Below are 18,708 nucleotides of genomic sequence, written 5' to 3' on the forward strand. Positions count from 1 at the left end.
GTTACCACAGGATATAACAATGGAGGAGTCACCATACTGGATTCAAAGCTACCACAGGATATAACAATGGAGGAGCCACCATACTGGATTCAAAGCTACCACAGGGTCACAGTAATGAAAGCAGCATTGTGTTGACACAGAGAAAAACACAGATCAAATCAATGAGAGTGGTCTGAGCAGCTTTCAGATACCTTAGTTTTGACAAAGATGCCAAAAACACACTGGAGAAGAGACTACATTTTCATCATGTGATGTTAGGAAAACTTAGTGCCTACATGTAGAAGAACAAAACTAGATCCTTAACTACCACCACAGACAACATCAACTCAAATGGATCATCAACCTCACCTAAGACCAAAAACTCTGAAACATTTAGGAGAAAATGTAGAGAGTACTCTGTAAGATAAGTGCAGAGCAAAGACTTTCTAAAAAGGACTCTGGTTGTCCAGGAAACAAGGCTAATATTTGGCGAATAGGACCCCATGAAGTTAATATTTTCTATTCAATAAAAGTATCTGAAACTGCCAATAAACAGGCAGCTTACAGAGCAGGAAACCCTTAGCTGCACATCTCACAGAGGATTAGCATCTAGAATATACCGAGATCTCAGAAAACCAACCATGTGAAACCAGGCAGAATCCACCTGAACAGAGGCCTCAAGAGAAGCACTATAAGTGGCCAAGAAACAGGGTTTTTTTTTTAAGTGTTCATTATCATTAGCCATCAGGGAAATTAAAATTTAGCTTACTTTGATATTTCGACTTACTACAATCAGAATGGCTATTATCAAGACGACAACTGTTTGTGAGGGGGAGGAGAAAGAGGGACCCATATTCACTGTTGGTGGCAGTGGGCCTAAACTGGCGCAGCCACTATGGAGTCAGTGTGAAGGGTTCTCAGAAAACTAACACTAGAACTCTCCCATGACCTGACTATACCGACGCTGGGCTTTAGTGAAAGGGCTGTGTACCAGGACCAGAAAGACAAGTATCACATGCCCTCCTCTCATGTGGATCCTAGATTTGGATTTTTAGATTTCTGTATTTAAGATGGAGTGATACCTAGAGAGGCCAGGAAGCAAGGAAGAAGTCAAGAGAGATGCAGGGACCCCTTTCGAGGGAGACAGTAAAATATGTTTGAAAGCAAAGAGAATACTAGGGATAGAAAGGGTTAAACAGAATTAATGGTAAGTTCTTTTAATATATAAGATGTATTATTTGACTTTAGTGCTGACCCATTTAAAAACCAAAGTAAACAGAAAGCACAATAGTCTTTATGTGTGACTACCTCTTGCATGATCACCTGGAAAGAGCTCTGTAGAAAGGCATGTAGTTAACATGACAAGCTAGGCAAAGATCGAGTGAGGTTTGCAGGTTGGAGACTGCAGCAGTGAGGTGGGTGCAGCTGTTAGCTTCATCCTGCTAGAGAGAAAGGTGGGGCAGCAAGGGGTTAATTAAATTGCCCAAGCTCTACAGCTCTCCTGGGTAAAATTTATTATCTACCCCAGGTGCCCTAGTACTGCACCATTACTTACTCCAGACTTGCCTGTCCTTAGCTCCGTAGTTACTGGCCACATGTGCTAGTGAGCATTTGGAATGTGGCTCGTACAAGCAAGACGCGCTCAAAGTGCAGGCTGCACTGGGTTATAAGACTTAGTATGGGAAGTCCTACTATTTCATTTATATATTAGAATGATAACATCTGGTTATATTATATTTAAATATAGTATTAAATTTAGTCCTTTTAAGTGCAATTACTAGTTAATTTAAAATTACATTTGTGGCTGCTGTTGACCCTGCCTGACAGTGAGTGGGCAGTGATTGATGGCAGGGAGGAGAAGATGGTATCAGGCCGTTTGATCTATGTTGACATTAGTGTTCCTAAGACCTGTGATCCCTGGGCCATCAGGCAGATATGTGGAACTGAGTGTGTGTGGGAGAGTCAAGGCCTGGAGCCCTGGACCCATGCAGACTGCTCAAACACTCCTGGAGAAAGGGGTGGTCTCCAAGCCACCAGTCATCCTTACTTTTTAGTTTCTTTCTCATTCTTTTGTTGTTTCTCCCTCCCTCTCCCCAGAGGGAAACTGGCAGGAAGTCTGTAATTCTGGGGTTTTGAAGGCAAACAATGTAATGTGATTGCTATTTTATTTTTTTTCTGATCAGTTTTGTTGTGTTGTGCTTTAATAAAAGGAGAGACACATGCATCGGTGATAGTGTCGCTTACTTTTGGATATTGAGTGGCTACTGATTATTTAAGGGATAAAAATCCAGTTACAATCACCCTATAAAGTGTCCTGTGGCCATTGGTGTTACCGAGTTCCATACAGCTCATGATGCAAACTGGGAGCCACCAGTGGCCGTGCGGTGTGGTGGTTTTCGGATCACTCTGCTGCTCCCAGATCACCTCAGAAGTTGCCACTCAAGGCCTCATTCTACCACACACCTGCATTTGAATTCAGACCAGGGCTTAGGACTTTTGAATTATTTTAAGACTACAGAAGATACAGATCTAGTCACTTGTCTAAGAGCCAGTTGCCGTAGAATAAATATTTCTAGCTTTTCTTTGTAGTAATAGATAACACATTAAACAGATTAATCTTTTTTTTCCTCGTGATTACATGAACTTTCTAGACCTCAGGTTTTACAGAAATGTTCCCTATATAAAATTAAATAGTTTATAATTTAATATTAAGCACATGCTATGCTTACCTATAACCTTGATCAATGGTTAATCAGTAAGGAAAAGCATTATAATATGGATGGTATTCTTTTTAAAGCATGGGTCTTGGGGGTTGCTCTGGCCCCCACACTTGCTCAGTGAACGTGTTAACTCACCTAGCTGTCTGTTGATAGTCTGATGATGCTGAGAAAATATTCCCATGACAGTAGGAGCTCGCTAGATTATTTTTCTTTTCCTTCCATTGAAAGTGACTTTCTAGTCAGGCATTGAAGAGTGGGTAAGCCTTCATTGACACAGATTTCTTAATATATTTCTCAGGGCCGTTCTCTTTGGCTTGCTTTAAATTGTAACATGAAGAGATATTGGATCTCTGTAGGGGCAGGAAATCTAAACAACTGCTGTCTTCCGCTTGACTGTATGAGTCATTTGTGAATTGAGTCAGGTTCTTTTTATAACGCTATAAAGGAAATATAAAATCCCTTTTATAGTGTTGTACACGCAGCAGAGATTATGCTCTCCAGCTGAGCTCTTTGGAGGCTGGCTTTCTTCTGTATCTGGAAGCTAGCACGGAAAAGATGCTGCTTTTTGAATGAATGAATGAATGAATTAGTGAGTGAGTGGCTTCTTGGAGAGCTTTTATTCTGCAAGGTTGTTTTGATGTTCTGGTAATTTGATAGCAATTTTAAATGTGAACCGTGGACTTTAATTTCTCATTTAAAGACAATGCGTTTTCTGAAACTGTTTTGTTGTCTTGTGATTTTTGGTTTTTCAAGACCAGATTTCTCTGTGTGGCCTTGGCTGTCCTAGAACTAACTCTGTAGATCAGGCTGGCCACAAACTCAGCAATCTGCCTGCCTTTGTCTCCCACCTGCTGGGGTTAAAGGCGTGTGCCACCATTGCCTGACTTCTAAAAGGATTAGGTTGACTAAGTTGTCAGAATCAACCCACAATGAGATTGTTTGTTTTGGTGATGTAGTAAGATAAATGAAGACAGTGTTTAATGGATGATATGGCCAAAGAACCAAATTTAGTTATCCAAAACAGTGTGAAGATATTGTTCATTGTATAGGATTGGCTGGCCTTCAACTCTGTAGATCAGGTTGGCCTCCAACTCACAGAAGAGTACTGGTGTTTAAAGGTTTGTGTCACCACTCCTGGGAAATTGTTCAAGTTTTAAAAACCTCTCTTAAGGGCTGAGTATCAAGGAGATATTTCTGTTTAAAAAAATAATTTAAAACAAACAAACAAGCAAACAAACAACCCAACCAAACAAAAAATAAATATGGGCCAGTGCACTTGCTCAGTTGGTAGAGTGCTTGCTTAGTGTGCATGGAGACCTGGGTGTGACTCACACAACTGCAAAACCCTGGTGTGGCGGTGCACACCTGTAGTTCTAACACTCATTAGGTGAAGGAGGCAGGAGGATCAGAAATTTAAGGCTCATCCTTGACTCTGTAGCAAGTCTAAACTAGCCTTGTATACATGAGACTCTGTCTCAGAGAAAGAGAGACAGACTCTGTTACCATTTGGCCTTCTCCATAAGCCAAATGTTTCCCTTGTCTTTGTCCATCTAGGGATCCAATGCCTTCTTCTGGTCCCATGGGCACTCACACACATGTGCACTCACACCTCACACATACAAATGAATAAAAATAAAAAGGAAGAATGATGTGATTACTCACAGGGTGTGTGCATACCTGTGAAGTGTCTCTCTTGTCCCGGGTATGGAGCAGTCACATCACTTACTGTTCTTCTCTCTCCGGCCTAAGGCAGATTCTTTAAGAGCAGGGAATGCGTGTGCACTTTCCTTAAGTCCTACTACAAGGTCGGGTACGTGGTAGTTAACAGAGCGATTGTTAATTGACTTAATTGACTTGTATCTGGAAATCTGTAGGCCATGTGATTTTAATCAAAGGGTGATGCTATTTTAGGACGTAATATATGCCTAGCAGTGAAATTTGGATTTTAGGAAGTAATTATTTGGCATTTAAGTGCTGAAGATTAGACTGTTGTTAGTACAAACTAATTGAGCAGTGATTCCAAGTACCAGACTGTAACACTTGGAAATCATGTCTACCTCCTTTGTTTTGGCAGTCTTTAAAGCTAAGTGTGTGAGTGAATGTTCTCATTACTTCTTTCTCTGTAAATCTTTAAGAGCCTCTTCATCTTCCATGCTACTTTCTCTCAGGGTTTGAAAGCTGATTGCTTAAATATATTCCATTTCTACTTCATAGTTGTTATATTTGATGGCTAAATCATGATGGCTACCAGTGAGAACTTAGGCATCAGATACAGAACCCCGTGGGATGCTGCTAAGTCCTTCTGCGGTCCCACAGTTCTCAGAGGTACTATTCAAGAAAACTAAAGCTTACAGATGAGGCAATTTGCTTCCTTAGAGGTAGGAAGTGCTGCATCTGGGATTTGAACAAGCACTAGGTACTTCATAATGCATTTCATAAATAAAAAATTGATAAAATTCAAGTGAAACATCTGCAGTGTGAGTCTCAGTCCTGAGTCTTCCTGGAGATCCATTGGTTTTAACTTTAATTTGGGATGATAGAGTATCTCATTTTTGTCTCTGATTGCTTGAGAATGGTAATTCTAATCCTCTGAGTAAGTTCTGAGCAAATTATATAAAATCAGCACGATCCATCCAAGGGACGGTGCTTTCCAAACCTTCCTGAGGTTTTTAATTTCTTGTTGCTTATATTAGTGAATATGTTTTAATCTAAGGAGACTATCCCAAGTGTAAGAAATAAGAATATCAAAAAAGGGTGGGATAGGGGACTTGTCTTGTTTTAGAACTTAGGTTCTCCACAAATACCTTGTCCTATCAAGATACAACATACAGTCGGGCAGTGGTGGTGCACACCTTAAATCCCAGCACTCTGGGAGGCAGAGGCAGGTGGATCTCTTGAGTTCGAGGCCAGCCTGGTCTGCAGAATGAGTTCCAGGACAGCCAGGGCTACACAGGAAAAACTCGTTTCAAAAAAAAAAACAAAAACAAACAAACAAAAAAGATAAAGAAGAAAGGAAAAACAAAAGCCAGGCGTGGTGGCGCACGCCTTTAATCCCAGCACTCGGGAGGCAGAGGCAGGTGGATTTCTGAGTTCGAGGCCAGCCTGGTCTACAAAGTGAGTTCCAGGACAGCCAGGGCTACACAGAGAAACCCTGTCTCAAAAAAACCAAAAAAAAAAAAAGAAAAAAAAAAGAAAGGAAAAACAATTCACTTTGAAGCTATCAGTATGAAATTTTATGTGTTTGTTACTGTGTATTTATTTATCTTAAGTAACAAGTATTTGTTAAAATTTGTGCGTGTATAGTTTTTTGTTTTTGTTTTTGAGACAGAGCCTAGGGTAGCCTAGGATGTCCTCAAACTTGGCTCTGTAGTCAAGGCTGGCCTTGAATTTCTGAGCTTCTGATCCTTCTGCCTCTACCGCCCAAGACCTATAATTATAGGCATGTGTCACCATGCCCAGATTAATTTTTAAACTCACCTTTACATTTGATTAAACGTGAATCTACTCAGTGTCCAGATTTTAAGTAACTCGCACACAGTTTTGCTAGGCAGAGACTTGGAAATTGAGTAGGATCTATGCTTCTTGCTTCATACTGTATATGACCAAACCCTGAGGTGACAGTTTACACAGTCACGCTCTTCCTTAGCATTGACATGTACAGAGATGGCTTCTGCCAGATACAGTGGCAAGCATCCGTGATCCCAGGAGGAGAGGCAAGGGATCTCTGAGTTCAAGGCCAGCCTGGCCTATGTAACAAGTGTCAGAACAGCCAGAGTTACACAGTGAGACTGCCTCAAAAACAACAAAATCAAACAAACAAAAAATTTCTTTCTGTTGTATTTAGAGAAAAAAATTTAAAAATATGTTAAACCTTTTAATTTTAATTTCCTGTTCTCTCTCTCTCTCTCTCTCTCTCTCTCTCTCCAGGTAAAACATCAAACTGGGAAGATGATAGTTGGGGAGCATGGGAAGAAACAGAGCCCCAAGAACCTGTGAGTCTTTATAACAGCATGTTTTGTTTGTATTTTTGTGTGTGGATGGGGTATGTGTGGAGGTCAGAGGAGTCAGTTCTCTCCTCCTTCCATCTTTAGTGGGTTCCAGGCGTCGAACTCAGGTTGTCAGGCTTACATAATAAGGCCTTTACCCACGGAGCCATCTCGCTGGTTCTCTGCATGGTTTTTGAGAGTGACATTTCCTTTTGGAACGATAGTGACACATTTGCATATCAGGTTGACATTTAGAAAAAAAATCTGTCACAAACATTTTTATGTTTACTTAGTAGTAACTAACTAGATATTTGCTTTAAGGATCTCAGTGACTTGACAAATAGTTGGGCACTGTAGTCTAAGCTACAACAAAAGACTAGACTTTATGATTCATGATGAACGTGTCATTGGCTGTGGTCCTGGAGGGCCACATCAAATCCAAGGACTTAGTATCTGACAGTGCTCTTCTTGATACGTCATAACATGGCAGAAGATGGATGAGGGATAAAGAAAAGGGGAGGAAAAGTGTGTGTGTGTGTGTAAAAGAAACCAAAACTCACCTGTCCTCATAGCATACCTGCTCCTGTTATAGCAATCCCATCCCCTGAGAGCAGCATTCATTTGCTCACTTTGTGACGTCACTTCTCATTGGTCCTCAGCTCCTTATTTTATGTTAGGGTTTAGGTGTCTAACATGGCCCTGGGGATTCAGTGGATCCACAGCACCGGGCAATGGAGAATGTTGCTTGCTTGGGATGGTTTATCCCTCAGCTATTGTAGATGCTTTCACCTGCTCACTCAGGGAGTGTTTGTTGTGCCTGTCATATCATTTCAGGCCCTTTTAGGCAGTGAGAATATAGCAGTGGCCAAAGCAGACCAAGTCCCTGGATATCTTAGTATGCCTTCGTCTGTGAGTCATGGAAGATCTAACATAAACTGCTCTAAGCAACAGGAAACTTCACATAGTAGGAAATCCAAACCTAGGAGAGCTCCTACGTTATTTGGTCAAGTGGTCAAGCTTTATGTGTCATCAGGCTTTTTGTGTCTATCTATCTGTCTGTCTGACTTGTTTCTGTCATGGGCAGTGTGGCAGTATTGTTGTGACCAGAGGGAGAGGAGTACTTGGCCCTTCGCTTGCTCTTCTGGGGAAGTAGCTTTACTTAAAAGCCATTTACAATCCTGCCACATCATTTCTTGGCCATTTGACATCCAGAAATAGCTTGCTTCTGAAATCATTGACTTTTGTGTGTGGAGAGACCTTCTCTTCCATTCTATGATTTGGGTACTTCCTCATTTCATACCATGTTTGTGGTGTTTTTATTCTTTTCCTCTTTTCCCTTGGTTAGTCTACTTTCTTTTAGCTTTTTGTTCAAGCATAGCAGCTAGTTTCAAAACTTGAGTTTCAATAACTTCATTATTTTTTCCTGTTTCATTGTCTTTAGTTATGTCTTTGTTTTCTAGATTCTTAAGATAGCATTATAGATAATTTATTTTAAATGTATTTTTCTTGTAATATAAATCTATATGTTGTTCTGTGCTCCCACAGGTTTTGTTGTGTGTTTTCAATTTCATTTAGTTCAAAATGTTTTCTGATTTCTTTTGGCTTCTTTTTTATCTGTGAGCTAGAAGTATGTTCCTTAGTTTGCAGATGCAGTAGTCTTCCCTTAAGGGTGAGGGGGACTCTTCATGAGACCCCAGTAGGTGCCCGGAGCCTCTAGGAGAGCTACAGATCCTATATGTACTACTTATCTCATGTGTACATGTGCATACCTTTGAGAAATTTAATTTATAAGTTAGATGCAGTAAGATATTCACAATAATCAGTAATGAGGTTGAAACATTTTAACAATATGCTATAATAAAATTGCCAGCAGCATCACCTTTGCATTTGGGGGTCATTATTAAATAGAATAAGTTATCTGCTCTATGATATGCAGGCTGTTGCCTCAATAAACAAAATGACTACTAAGAGACTGATGGTGAGTGCAATGTGCTGGACAGAGGCAGAGTTCACAGCTTCAGGACCCAGGGCCGGTGGAGTGGGACAGTGTGAAATCTCACTGCACATGGTTTAGAACCCGTGGTGGCCCACTCCTGGCATTTTCCAGTTAGTTTAGACCATGACTGGCTTCAGATGACTCGGTCACAGAAGGAGAACTGCAGATAAGGAAAACTGTTATCGGGAATTCGCCAGATTTCTTTCTGCTGAGTACTGATTTTACCCTGTTATCAGAGGGCTGTTATGTACTTCCAAACTGTTGAAATCTATAGAGCCCATTTTATAGATTAATATATGGTCTGTTCTAAAAGATGTTCATCTCTGGGAAGAATTCTGTTGTTGATCGGGAAGGGTTCTCTATATTTCAGTTGGGCCGGTCTGTTCATGTCTTCTCTGTTCTTCCTGATTTCTGTTCTTTGCATCAGAAAGTGGAAATTTCCGTGTTTTGTGGAGCTGCCTCTTCCTTTGAGCTTTGCCAGAGTTGTGTCAGGACTGAGCAGTTCTCCTGTAGAGCCAGTGTCTCCCTGTATGCTTGTCGTACTTCTCCACAGCTCCTGCTCGGAAGTGTGCAGTGTCCCTGCTGATGTGTAGTATGTCTGTCCTGTCTGCACCTCACACAGGCTGTTCCTCCACGGCATGCCTCTTTCCAAGCCTTTCCATCTTAGCTGACTTAGGGTTTTGAAGCTAATTTGTGTTTTTAATAGATAGCTGGATTTTGCATTTTTAGTCAGCCTGATACATAAGGCTTTCGTTAAATAATTTCATTTTATGATTTTGTGATTGTTGTAGTTAAATTTCCATCTGCAATTTGGCTATTTATTTTGTATATACCTCATCACTTTTTAGTTCCTTTATTAGTCACTGTTCCCTAAGGGAAGCGAATCAGAATGATGATGTTAGAAGGGACCTATTAAGCTGGTCCATGACATGACCGGAGTATCCAATAATCACTGTTTTAGTCTGGTCCATGACATGACCCCAGTGTCTGACAAAACCCTGGAAACTCAGAGCCTGTAGCTCTGAGTTAGTCCATGCCTCTGGCTGTCTCAGCAGTCCTAGTGTGGTGCTCAAGGCCTGGAAGGTTCCTGGAGAGCCACTATCTTCAGTCAGTGTTGGAAGCCTGAAGAAGCAGGCTTCTGTATCAGTGAAGGCGGGGTAGATGAACTTGGCAGCAGGAGCAGAGGCAGACAGCAAAGGACCTCATGGTGTGGGCTGCTACTGGAAAGCGATGCCCACATTTTAAGATGGGCCTTTCCACTTTAGGTATTGAAATGGAAGCCAGTCTTCTGCTCAGTGCTCAGCCGTGAGGCTCTTCCTAGTTCTAGTTGGTGATAACCGGGATTGGCCTGACGTCACAGTGTCTTCTAACTCTTTACTCCATTCTCTGTGTTAAACAAGTATTTAATGTATCATTTCAATCACTCAGATTTGTGTCAATACTGTTACGTTACATGTATATTATATTGGTGACTTGCATACTATGTAATTCACTCTTTCAGTATACAACTCAGTTTTCTTAGTATTCTCAAAGTTCTCTAACTACTGTCGCCATCGAAGTTAATAATATTTAATTACCCTAAGAGAACCCCCATTGCCCATTACTGGTCACTTCCTAGACTTTCCTGTCCTCCAGTGACAACTGACTGACTTTCTGTGTATGGATTTACCTGTTCTGACTCACTGGCTCCTACCCACTCCCAGTTCAGACTCCATCATGGTTTTTACCTACATCGTTTGTTTGTGGTCTGGGAGGCCTCCTCCTTTTCTTTGTTTCTCCTCACAGCTGTACCAGGCATGTCACTCAGCAGAGGTAAGACTGTTACGTCAACTACTTTCTGTGATTATGAGCAACCCTAATGGTTTATATCCAGAGGCACAGCAAGTAGCAAAATGAGAGGCTTGCCAGATACTCGAAATTCAGAAGTCCAAGTCCTGGCCAAGGTCACAGATATTATCACCCACAGGAAGGTAGAAAAGAGACTTCGAAGGCTCCTGCTAGGAACAGACCTCAGACTTCCCCAGAACATAACTGGATTTTGTCCACATTCAAGATGATGCCAACAGTGGGACCGGAGTGTCTTGCTGTACCCTTTCTGTCCAGTGGTGTCCAGGCACTGCATCCATAAGCACCGAGGGTGTTCTCAGTCAGCTGCGTTGGGCAGAGCCTGAGGAGTGGAGGAAGGTGAGCTTTTGCTGCTGTTGGTCCATCACTGGAGAGCTAGTCCATGGTGAGGCTGGATCATGAAGAGAATCTACAGAGATGTTTCCAAGAGTTAGTGAGGCAGCAGCCACCATAGCTGAGTTCTGTGCTGAGAGGCCGGCCTGTCCGCTGGACCCAGGTGCTCTGTGTTTCTGTGCTTGCCAGCGCTGCTCTGCGAGTTTGTCATCTTGTTGACTTGAGAGAATAAAAGGCGTTTGCAGCAGAGAGGCTTGGTACCAGAAGTCCGGTGAGCCTTTTTAAGAAAGAAGAAGCCTTTTTGCTCTTTTGGTTCTGAGCTGTCAACTGTCACACAGGCTTAGTGGATACTCAGGACTCAACAGAGTGGAAGTCACCCATGAGGAGTTGACAGCAGCCAGAAGACAAGCCGACAAGTTAAATGCCTTGAAAGATGGTGAGATCAGGAACATGATCAAAATGAAGAATGCAGCATACGGCAAGGTTGGCGAGGGGAAAACTACGCTATTGTAACCAGATGGTAGACAGGACAGGAAATGGACCCAAGGTAGTTCTGGTCAAGGTCCTCAGCTTCAGTGGTCAGCAGGGAGAATTTCTATTCAAAGTACTTTGAAGTATGCTTCATCTGTTTTACAGAGGGGAACAGAATACAGTTGTCCAGGGCGGTCATGATTTACCAGACTAATAGGGCATCGGAGCATGCTGATTTAAAGGGGCCATGTTTAAAGGCCAAAAACTGGAATATGACTCATGGTGATTACATGTTTTTAGAGTTTTTTTTCACTTGAAATAATTCTGGAAGATCTCTCGCCTCATAGCATTCTTTCCCATAGACTTTGGTGCCATTTGCTGCCCAGGAGACACAGCCGGCTTAGTTTAAAGGTTGAAGTGGGCTTTCAAGCCATGCTAAGCAGCTGCTTCAGACCTTCAGACCTTCCTGAGAGGCGACCACATTAGCCCCTACCCCACCCCCAGCCCCCAGGTACTTCCCATCAGTTGTGTGCCAGTGTCTAGCTTGCATTCATTTAAAAACCAACGGCTGGGAGATGGAAAACTAAGAAGTGAATGCATGTGTGTTATTGCTTTTTATTTTTTTTAAATGGGATCTATCTTTTGTATTTCTAAATTGTTGGACCCCTAGTATGTTAGCAGACTTTAATCTTAGGACAGTGCAAATGCTCATTAATGTTTTAATCTTTTATTTCACTTGTGGTTGGCATTGGACATCTCTTTATGTTTTCCATTTATAAATATTTTGGTGAGTACATACTATTTTTTTTTTCTAAAATCTGATAACAATTTAAAGCCCTTAGCATTTGATTTACTTATAAGATCCATTCTACTTAAACTGGACACTAATTGTTACTATTTATTGGTTGTGTTAGCCTAAGAACTAAATGGCAGTCTCTGGGTTAAATATTATTTGGTACTTTTTTTGATCATAGGCAACCTGGTGGAGCAGAGAGATTTTCTATCTAGTATTATAATTTATCCAGGAAACAGAGACGCCATGCTTGCTTGTTAGGTTTGCAGCTCCACTGTTATTACCTCCATGCTTACTGCAGAAAACTCAGGTGTTACATAAAAATGTGAGTGTTTCACTCTCTAAACTAATGATCATCATTTCCAATTGAATGGGCATGTGAGTGGACACTTGCCTGTAAGTAGTGTAGACATAAAGAACAAGAGAATTGGGGTACACTTGCCTGTTGAGCCCAAGGCCCTGGGCTCAATCCTTAGAACCAAAAAAGAAAAAAAAAAAAGGGGAAAGTCATAACAAATAATCCTAAATTAGTTGATTATAAAATAAACCATAAAATTTCTGGCTTCCTCAAATTTTAAAAACTGAGATTCAGAATGTAAGTTTTTGTCACTCGTTTTACTTGTAAGAGGGTTTAAAAAAAAAAAAAACTTAAAACCAAATTAGAGAGAGTTCATGCTTTGCCCCATTTTGGTTTTGAAAGGACTGTAAGGTCTTTAACTTGAGTAGTTGGGACTCTGATCTTTCCACGCTGTGAGACAGCTGTAGGTTTGACTCAGGGGCTACATAGCTTTGCCATCTTTGCTCTTTCTGTTTAGTATTTTGAACTGTTCTGTAGAGTTTTGTTTAGAGACAAGTCCCATTACATCTTCCCCCCACAAGGAAGGAAGGGAATGGAAATTTGAAAAGCATTAGGCATAACATAAATTAGAAGCAGACTACCAGGAGATGCAGCATGGAGACCTTGCTTTGTGTGACCTCTCTTGCTTTCAGGAGGTATAAGTGAGTAGCTCTGAGTCTGAGTGGCATCTGTTGACAGTTCTAGAGGCACACCCGTGAGTGTGCCGACAGGCCCTGAGAACACTGGGTGTTGCTGGCCCCTAGAATGTATAAACAGCTTTGAAAGTTAGCCCAGTGAAAAGTACACACTGTGAGGCTGCTGCTGGCTGTGTGGTGACCATTTCACACAGCAGTGGAGACAACGACAGACAGCAGGCCACCGATGACTCATCAGCATGGGGCAGCTGCCTACAGCTGAAGGCTGGTCACAGTGCTGTGGGTTTAGCGTCAGACACACCTTAGAAGAAAGAGTCATCGGACAACCTTGCAGCCTGGAAACCAAAGAAAGGAGAATAAGTGATTGAAGCAGCCTGGGTTAGAGATGGTGCCTTTTCCTGGGGCTCTGTGGTTGATCCCCACTTGGTTCAGGTGAAGACATTTTCCCTGGTCTTAAGGGAAAAGCCTCCGTATACAGGCCGCAGTGAAACAGCTTTCTTCCCTCTCCCAATAGGCTCACGTTTATAGTGACGGATGCGCTGCCAGTCTTGGAGTCTGGTTTTGTAGGAAACTTCCTGTTTTACTGTGGGGTACTTTGTTTTCTTTCTTTTTAATTTCCCACCTCACTTGGGAAATTAACCACCTTTTCAGTTGGTGGAGTTATTTTAGGATCACTGCCTTCAAGGGGGCAATATTAGTGTCTGTGGCCCCTTATTGTAGATAGGTTTTTCAGAAACTTAATTGGTAGGCAAAGGTCCTCAGGTACAAAATGAACCTGCATCTTGCCAGTTACCAAATGTGCACCAAAGCCTTGGGCTTCATGGCTTGTTGTTCTGTACAGCTCACTGCCTGTTGATAAACTGGAAGTGCAGCTTCGTGGTAAAGCTAGTAGTTAATCATGGTCCAGCCTGGGGTGTGGCTTTCTGATTGTTCCTATCCTGGTGTATTTTTGTCAAATTGTATCTGCTTTGACTTGAAGTGTCTTTGAAAGTTCTGACACAGGAACTCCTGCAGACACATCTCTGTTGGTCATGCACGGCTTCTATTTCTACTGCTGCTGCCTGTGCCTTGAGCTGGATTCTTAAAGAACCCTTGTTCCTTTCCGTCAGCTGACCACACTTCCAAGAAGGGAAAAGTGAGAGCATGGGGCAGTTACTGAAGGAACTGGGATTGCACATAGGGATGTCACAGGGATTCATTGCTGGGAAGACACCATGACCGTGGCAGCTCTTGGAAAGGAAAGCATTTAGTCAGGGCTGGCTTATAATTCAGGAGGTTTAGTCCATTATCGTCGTGGTGAGAAGCATGGCAGCAAGCGGGCAGACGTGGTGCTGGAGAGGTAGTTCAGAGTTTTATATCTGGATCCACAGGAGCAGGACAAGAGAGTGACAATGGGTCTGCTTGATCTTCTGAAACCTCATAGCCCACCCCCTGTGACACACTTCCTCCAACCAGGTAGCACCTACTCCAGCAAGGTTACCTGTCCAATAATGCCACTCTCTGAGTCACTGCAGACATTATCATTAAAACCGCCACAGAGGAGAAAAGGAAAACACCTTTTAAAGGTGTGGTTAAAAAAATACCTCAAGAAAAAGAATTGGCTTTGCTGGGTGTGGTGGTGTGTGCCTATAATCCCTGAACTGTCACTGTTTTTTAATCAAATATTTAGTATTTCTCTGTGGTTTGCTCTCTTTCTAGGCTTATCGTCTGAAGATGGGGTTTCACTTTCACGAAGGGACCCAAGACTCAGACTTAGTATCTCGGGTCTCAGTCACTAGCAGGGAGGCTATAGGGTATGATGGCCTCTGCTCACAGGGGCACCTTGAGGAGCCTCAGACACTGCATGGAGTAAAGGACTGTGCTCTTGTAGGAACTATGGATCCAGGAGAATTGTACTCACAGCTGACTTAGACCTTCTGGTTTTTTCTGTATAAAAATATGTTTTTAAGAGAGTAAGGTAGACAGAGAACGCCATTTAAAAAGAGCTTGACTAAAATATAAAATTTGCCAGGAATAATGTCTTCCTGTTTTCAAGACTATGCAACCTTCTTAGCTCAGGCTCCACATTCTTACTCCTAACATGAAGGGAAGCGTGTGTTACCATACCAGAGGCTGCAGGCCTTAGAGGGAATCCAAACACTTTCTATATCCCATGTCTTAAGTGTCCTTTTGACAGAGTACTATGAAGCCATCTAAAAGAATAAAGAAATTTCTTGTGGCATGAAGAAAGTATGCATCTATTATATGTGCATCTCACAAGAGAAAGGAGGGAAGGACAGTGAATATATTTGCTTGTATGTGCAGCATATCACAGGAAATAGCAGACATTAATTTATTTCACTGCTTCTTTTCAGAGTAGATCTCTCTCTCTCTCTCTCTCTCTCTCACTCGTGTGCGTGTGCGTGTGTGTGTGTGTATGTGTGTGTGTGTGTGTTTTGTGGTCAAAGGACAACCTGGAGGAGTCTCTTTTCTCCTTCTAACATGTCAGTTCTGGAGAGTGAACTCAGGTCTTAAGGCTTGGTTTGGTGGCAGGCACCTTTGCTTGCCTGACCTGAGAGATTTTTTTTCTTTCTTTTTTTCTTTTGGCGTCATTGGGATCGATTTATTTTCTTTCTTCCTTCCTTCCTTCCTTTCTTTCTTTCTTTCTTTCTTTCTTTCTTTCTTTCTTTCTTTCTTTCTTTCTGGATTGATTTATTTTCTTTCTTCCTTCCTTCCTTCCTTCCTTCCTTTCTCTCTCTCTCTCTTTCTTTCTTTCTTCTTTCTTTTCTTTTCTTTTCTTTCTTTCTTTCTTTCTTTCTTTCTTTCTTTCTTTCTTCCCCTCTCTCTCTCTCTCTCTCTCTCTCTTTCTTATTAGATATTTTCCTTATTTACATTTCAAATGTTATCCTCTTTCCTAGTTTCCCCTCTGAAAATCTCCTATCCTCTCCCCCCTCCCCCTGCTCCCCAACCCACCCACTCCCATTCCTGGTCCTGGCACTCCTCTATACTGGGGCATAGAACCTTCACAGGACCAAGGGCCTCTCCTGAGAGATTTTTCTAACGACCTTTTTAATGCCCAGTGAAGTTCCTAGAACTAAGTTACTACTGGAGAGTGATGTTTGTGTGACATTCCACTAATGCTGTGTGTTACTTGTATGTAAAGGTTTTGTGTGAGTTTCCGAACAGATGAGTTCACAGTAGTGTTTTGTTCGGTGGCTGTTATCGATAGATTTTGGTGTGGAAGAATTGGGAGTATTTTTTCCTCTCCCTTTAAGTCAAGACAGGCAGCACAATTGCAGTGCTCTGTAAAGTTTGTGCATCTATAGTAATTGCATTTTTATGCATAGGAAGAAGAAGGAAATACTTCTAAAACACAAAAAAATTCCTGGCTTCAAGAATGTGTTTTATCCTTATCTCCAACCAGTGACCTTATGGTTATAGCTCGGGAGCAGAAGGCCGCATTCCTAGTGCGTAAGTACCCTCTCTTCTCTGCTGCCTCCGTGCTAATGCAGAGATTAAAGCAGAAAGCAGACTCGGACACAGTGGTATTCCTGCTCTGTATTACGTGGTGGTTCTGCACTTTACATGCTACGTTTAATATAAATGGAATATTTCCCTTTTGGGGTCTGTGTGTGTTTGTGTGTGCACATGTATGTGCAGGTGCCTGTGCATGTGTGTAGGGCCATGGTTGCTTCTGTTGGTTGCTTTTCACTCTAGCTTCTGAGACGGGGTCTCTTGCTGAGCCTGGAGCTGAAACTGGCCCGGTGGACCCTGGAATCCTCTGTCTCTGCCTCCCTGGCACTGAAGTGCCTGGCCTTTAGTTTATGGTCTGAGCCAGCTCCTTAGACCCAGAGTACTTGGTGTTTCTTCTGTGTTGCCTCTTTTTTAGCTGTCATGTGACACTTGCAGGACAGTGCTGACCATCACTTAATTCTTGCAAAGGATCCTCAGTCCTGAAAAGGGCTGGAGCTGGCCCCTTACAGCAGTGGGAAGGGGGCTGGTGCAGCTTGAAAACTCACAGTACTGTAAAGTTTCACTTGGTTCCTAAGTTTCTAGTTCATATGTTTTTGTTGAAGATTAAATATTGAAATTTGAAGATACACAGATTATGAAAGACCTCCTAGAACAAAATAAGATTATATATAAAATGTTTGTGGGTAGTCTTACAGAGAAAATTCGTTCTCGTGGCATAAATCTAATATAAAACCTTCCCCTGCCATTTGAAAATAAAAGTAGTCTTATAAGTAAAGTCAATAAGGTGGTCCATGAGTGTTGGTGATTTTATTCTGCAGAACCTCTGAGTAGAGTAGTAAGTTGTGGGTCAAACTGCAGGAAGGAGAGACTACAGGCTGGAAGACCAGACAGTTTTATAAAATGCGTTTGCAAATTAAAACATATGTATTACCTATAATGAATGCCGAGTCAGTTCCTACAGAATTTTATATCTACAATTTTATATCCAACTTTTCAAAGTGGAAAGATAAAAATCTACAAGTAAGTTTGTTGGTTTTATTTTATCTTTTATTATTTTTTCCAGAAAAATGGAAGCATGGTGATAAAGGGAAGGAAGAAATGCAGTTTGCTGTTGGTTGGAGCGGCTCCGTAAGTGCAGAGGAAGGGTAGGTGCGAGCTCACTTGTTTGTTTCTTTGTGTGTCAAATGTATGAACTGGATTTGTTTGTAAATGCATCTGTTTCCTTATTTATAAACTTGTGTGTGTGTGTGTGTGTGAGTGTGTGTTTAAGTGTGTGCATGTGTGTATGTGTCTCCATCGCAACTTTACTGGTTGTGGAGAACTATTTGGTTAGCAGATATTGTTTTATTGCTCTTATGATTTTTTTTTTTACAAACTAAGAAAAATATTTTTTAAGATTTATTTAATTTTTTGGATGTTAATGTTTTGTCTGTATGTGTGTATCAGCACAAGTATGTGTCTAGTATCCTCAGAGGTCAAATGAGGGTGTCAGATCACCTGAGAAACAAGGAAAAGTCAAATAAAAATGGTCCACAATGTCTTAGTCAGGGTTTCTACTGCTGCAGTGAAACACCATGACCAAGAAACAAGCTGGAGAGGAAAGGGTTTATTCAACTTACACTTCCACACTGCTGTTCATCACCAAAGGAGGTCAGGACATGAACTCACACAGGGCTGGAACTTGGAGGCAGGAGCTGATGCAGAGGCCATGGAGGGGTGCTGCTTACTGGATTGCTTCCCATAGCTTACTCGGCTTGCTTTCTTATAGAACTCAGGACTATCAGCTCAGGGATGGCACCACCCACAAAGATCTCACCCTTGATCACTAATTGAGAAAATGCCTTATAGCTGGATCTCATGGAGGCATTTCCTCAAGGGAGGCTCCTTTCTCTATGATAACTCCAGCTCGTGTCAAGTTGACACACAAAACCAGCCACTACACACAGGATGTCATTTTGTACCTACTGCCTCTTAACATTAAATTATAGAGAAATAAATAATTAATGTAGCTATGGTGGTGCACACCTTTAATCCCCAGCTCTGAGAAAGCAAAGGTGGATGAGTTTCTCCTCAGGTCTAGGCCAGTCTGGTCTATGTCGTGAATGCCAGGCCAGCCAGTGCTGTGTAGTAAGACTGCCT

At 41.9% G+C, this 18,708-nt stretch overlaps 1 protein-coding gene across 2 annotated transcripts in view; it reads left to right on the plus strand.

The window, feature by feature from the left end:
• The window catches only part of Rab3gap2 (RAB3 GTPase activating non-catalytic protein subunit 2), a 78,182-nt gene that overhangs the window by 10,438 nt on the left and 49,036 nt on the right, over positions 1–18,708 (plus strand). For both annotated transcript variants that reach the window (XM_021171092.2, XM_021171095.2), the window contains exons 2-4: positions 6,627–6,691; positions 16,443–16,566; positions 17,633–17,714. In XM_021171092.2, coding sequence (XP_021026751.1) covers positions 6,627–6,691; positions 16,443–16,566; positions 17,633–17,714 — 271 coding nt within the window. The remainder of the gene's footprint in view (positions 1–6,626; positions 6,692–16,442; positions 16,567–17,632; positions 17,715–18,708) is intronic.

This window comes from Mus caroli, chromosome 1, assembly GCF_900094665.2.
Source record: "Mus caroli chromosome 1, CAROLI_EIJ_v1.1, whole genome shotgun sequence".
NCBI classification, from domain to species: domain Eukaryota; kingdom Metazoa; phylum Chordata; class Mammalia; order Rodentia; family Muridae; genus Mus; species Mus caroli.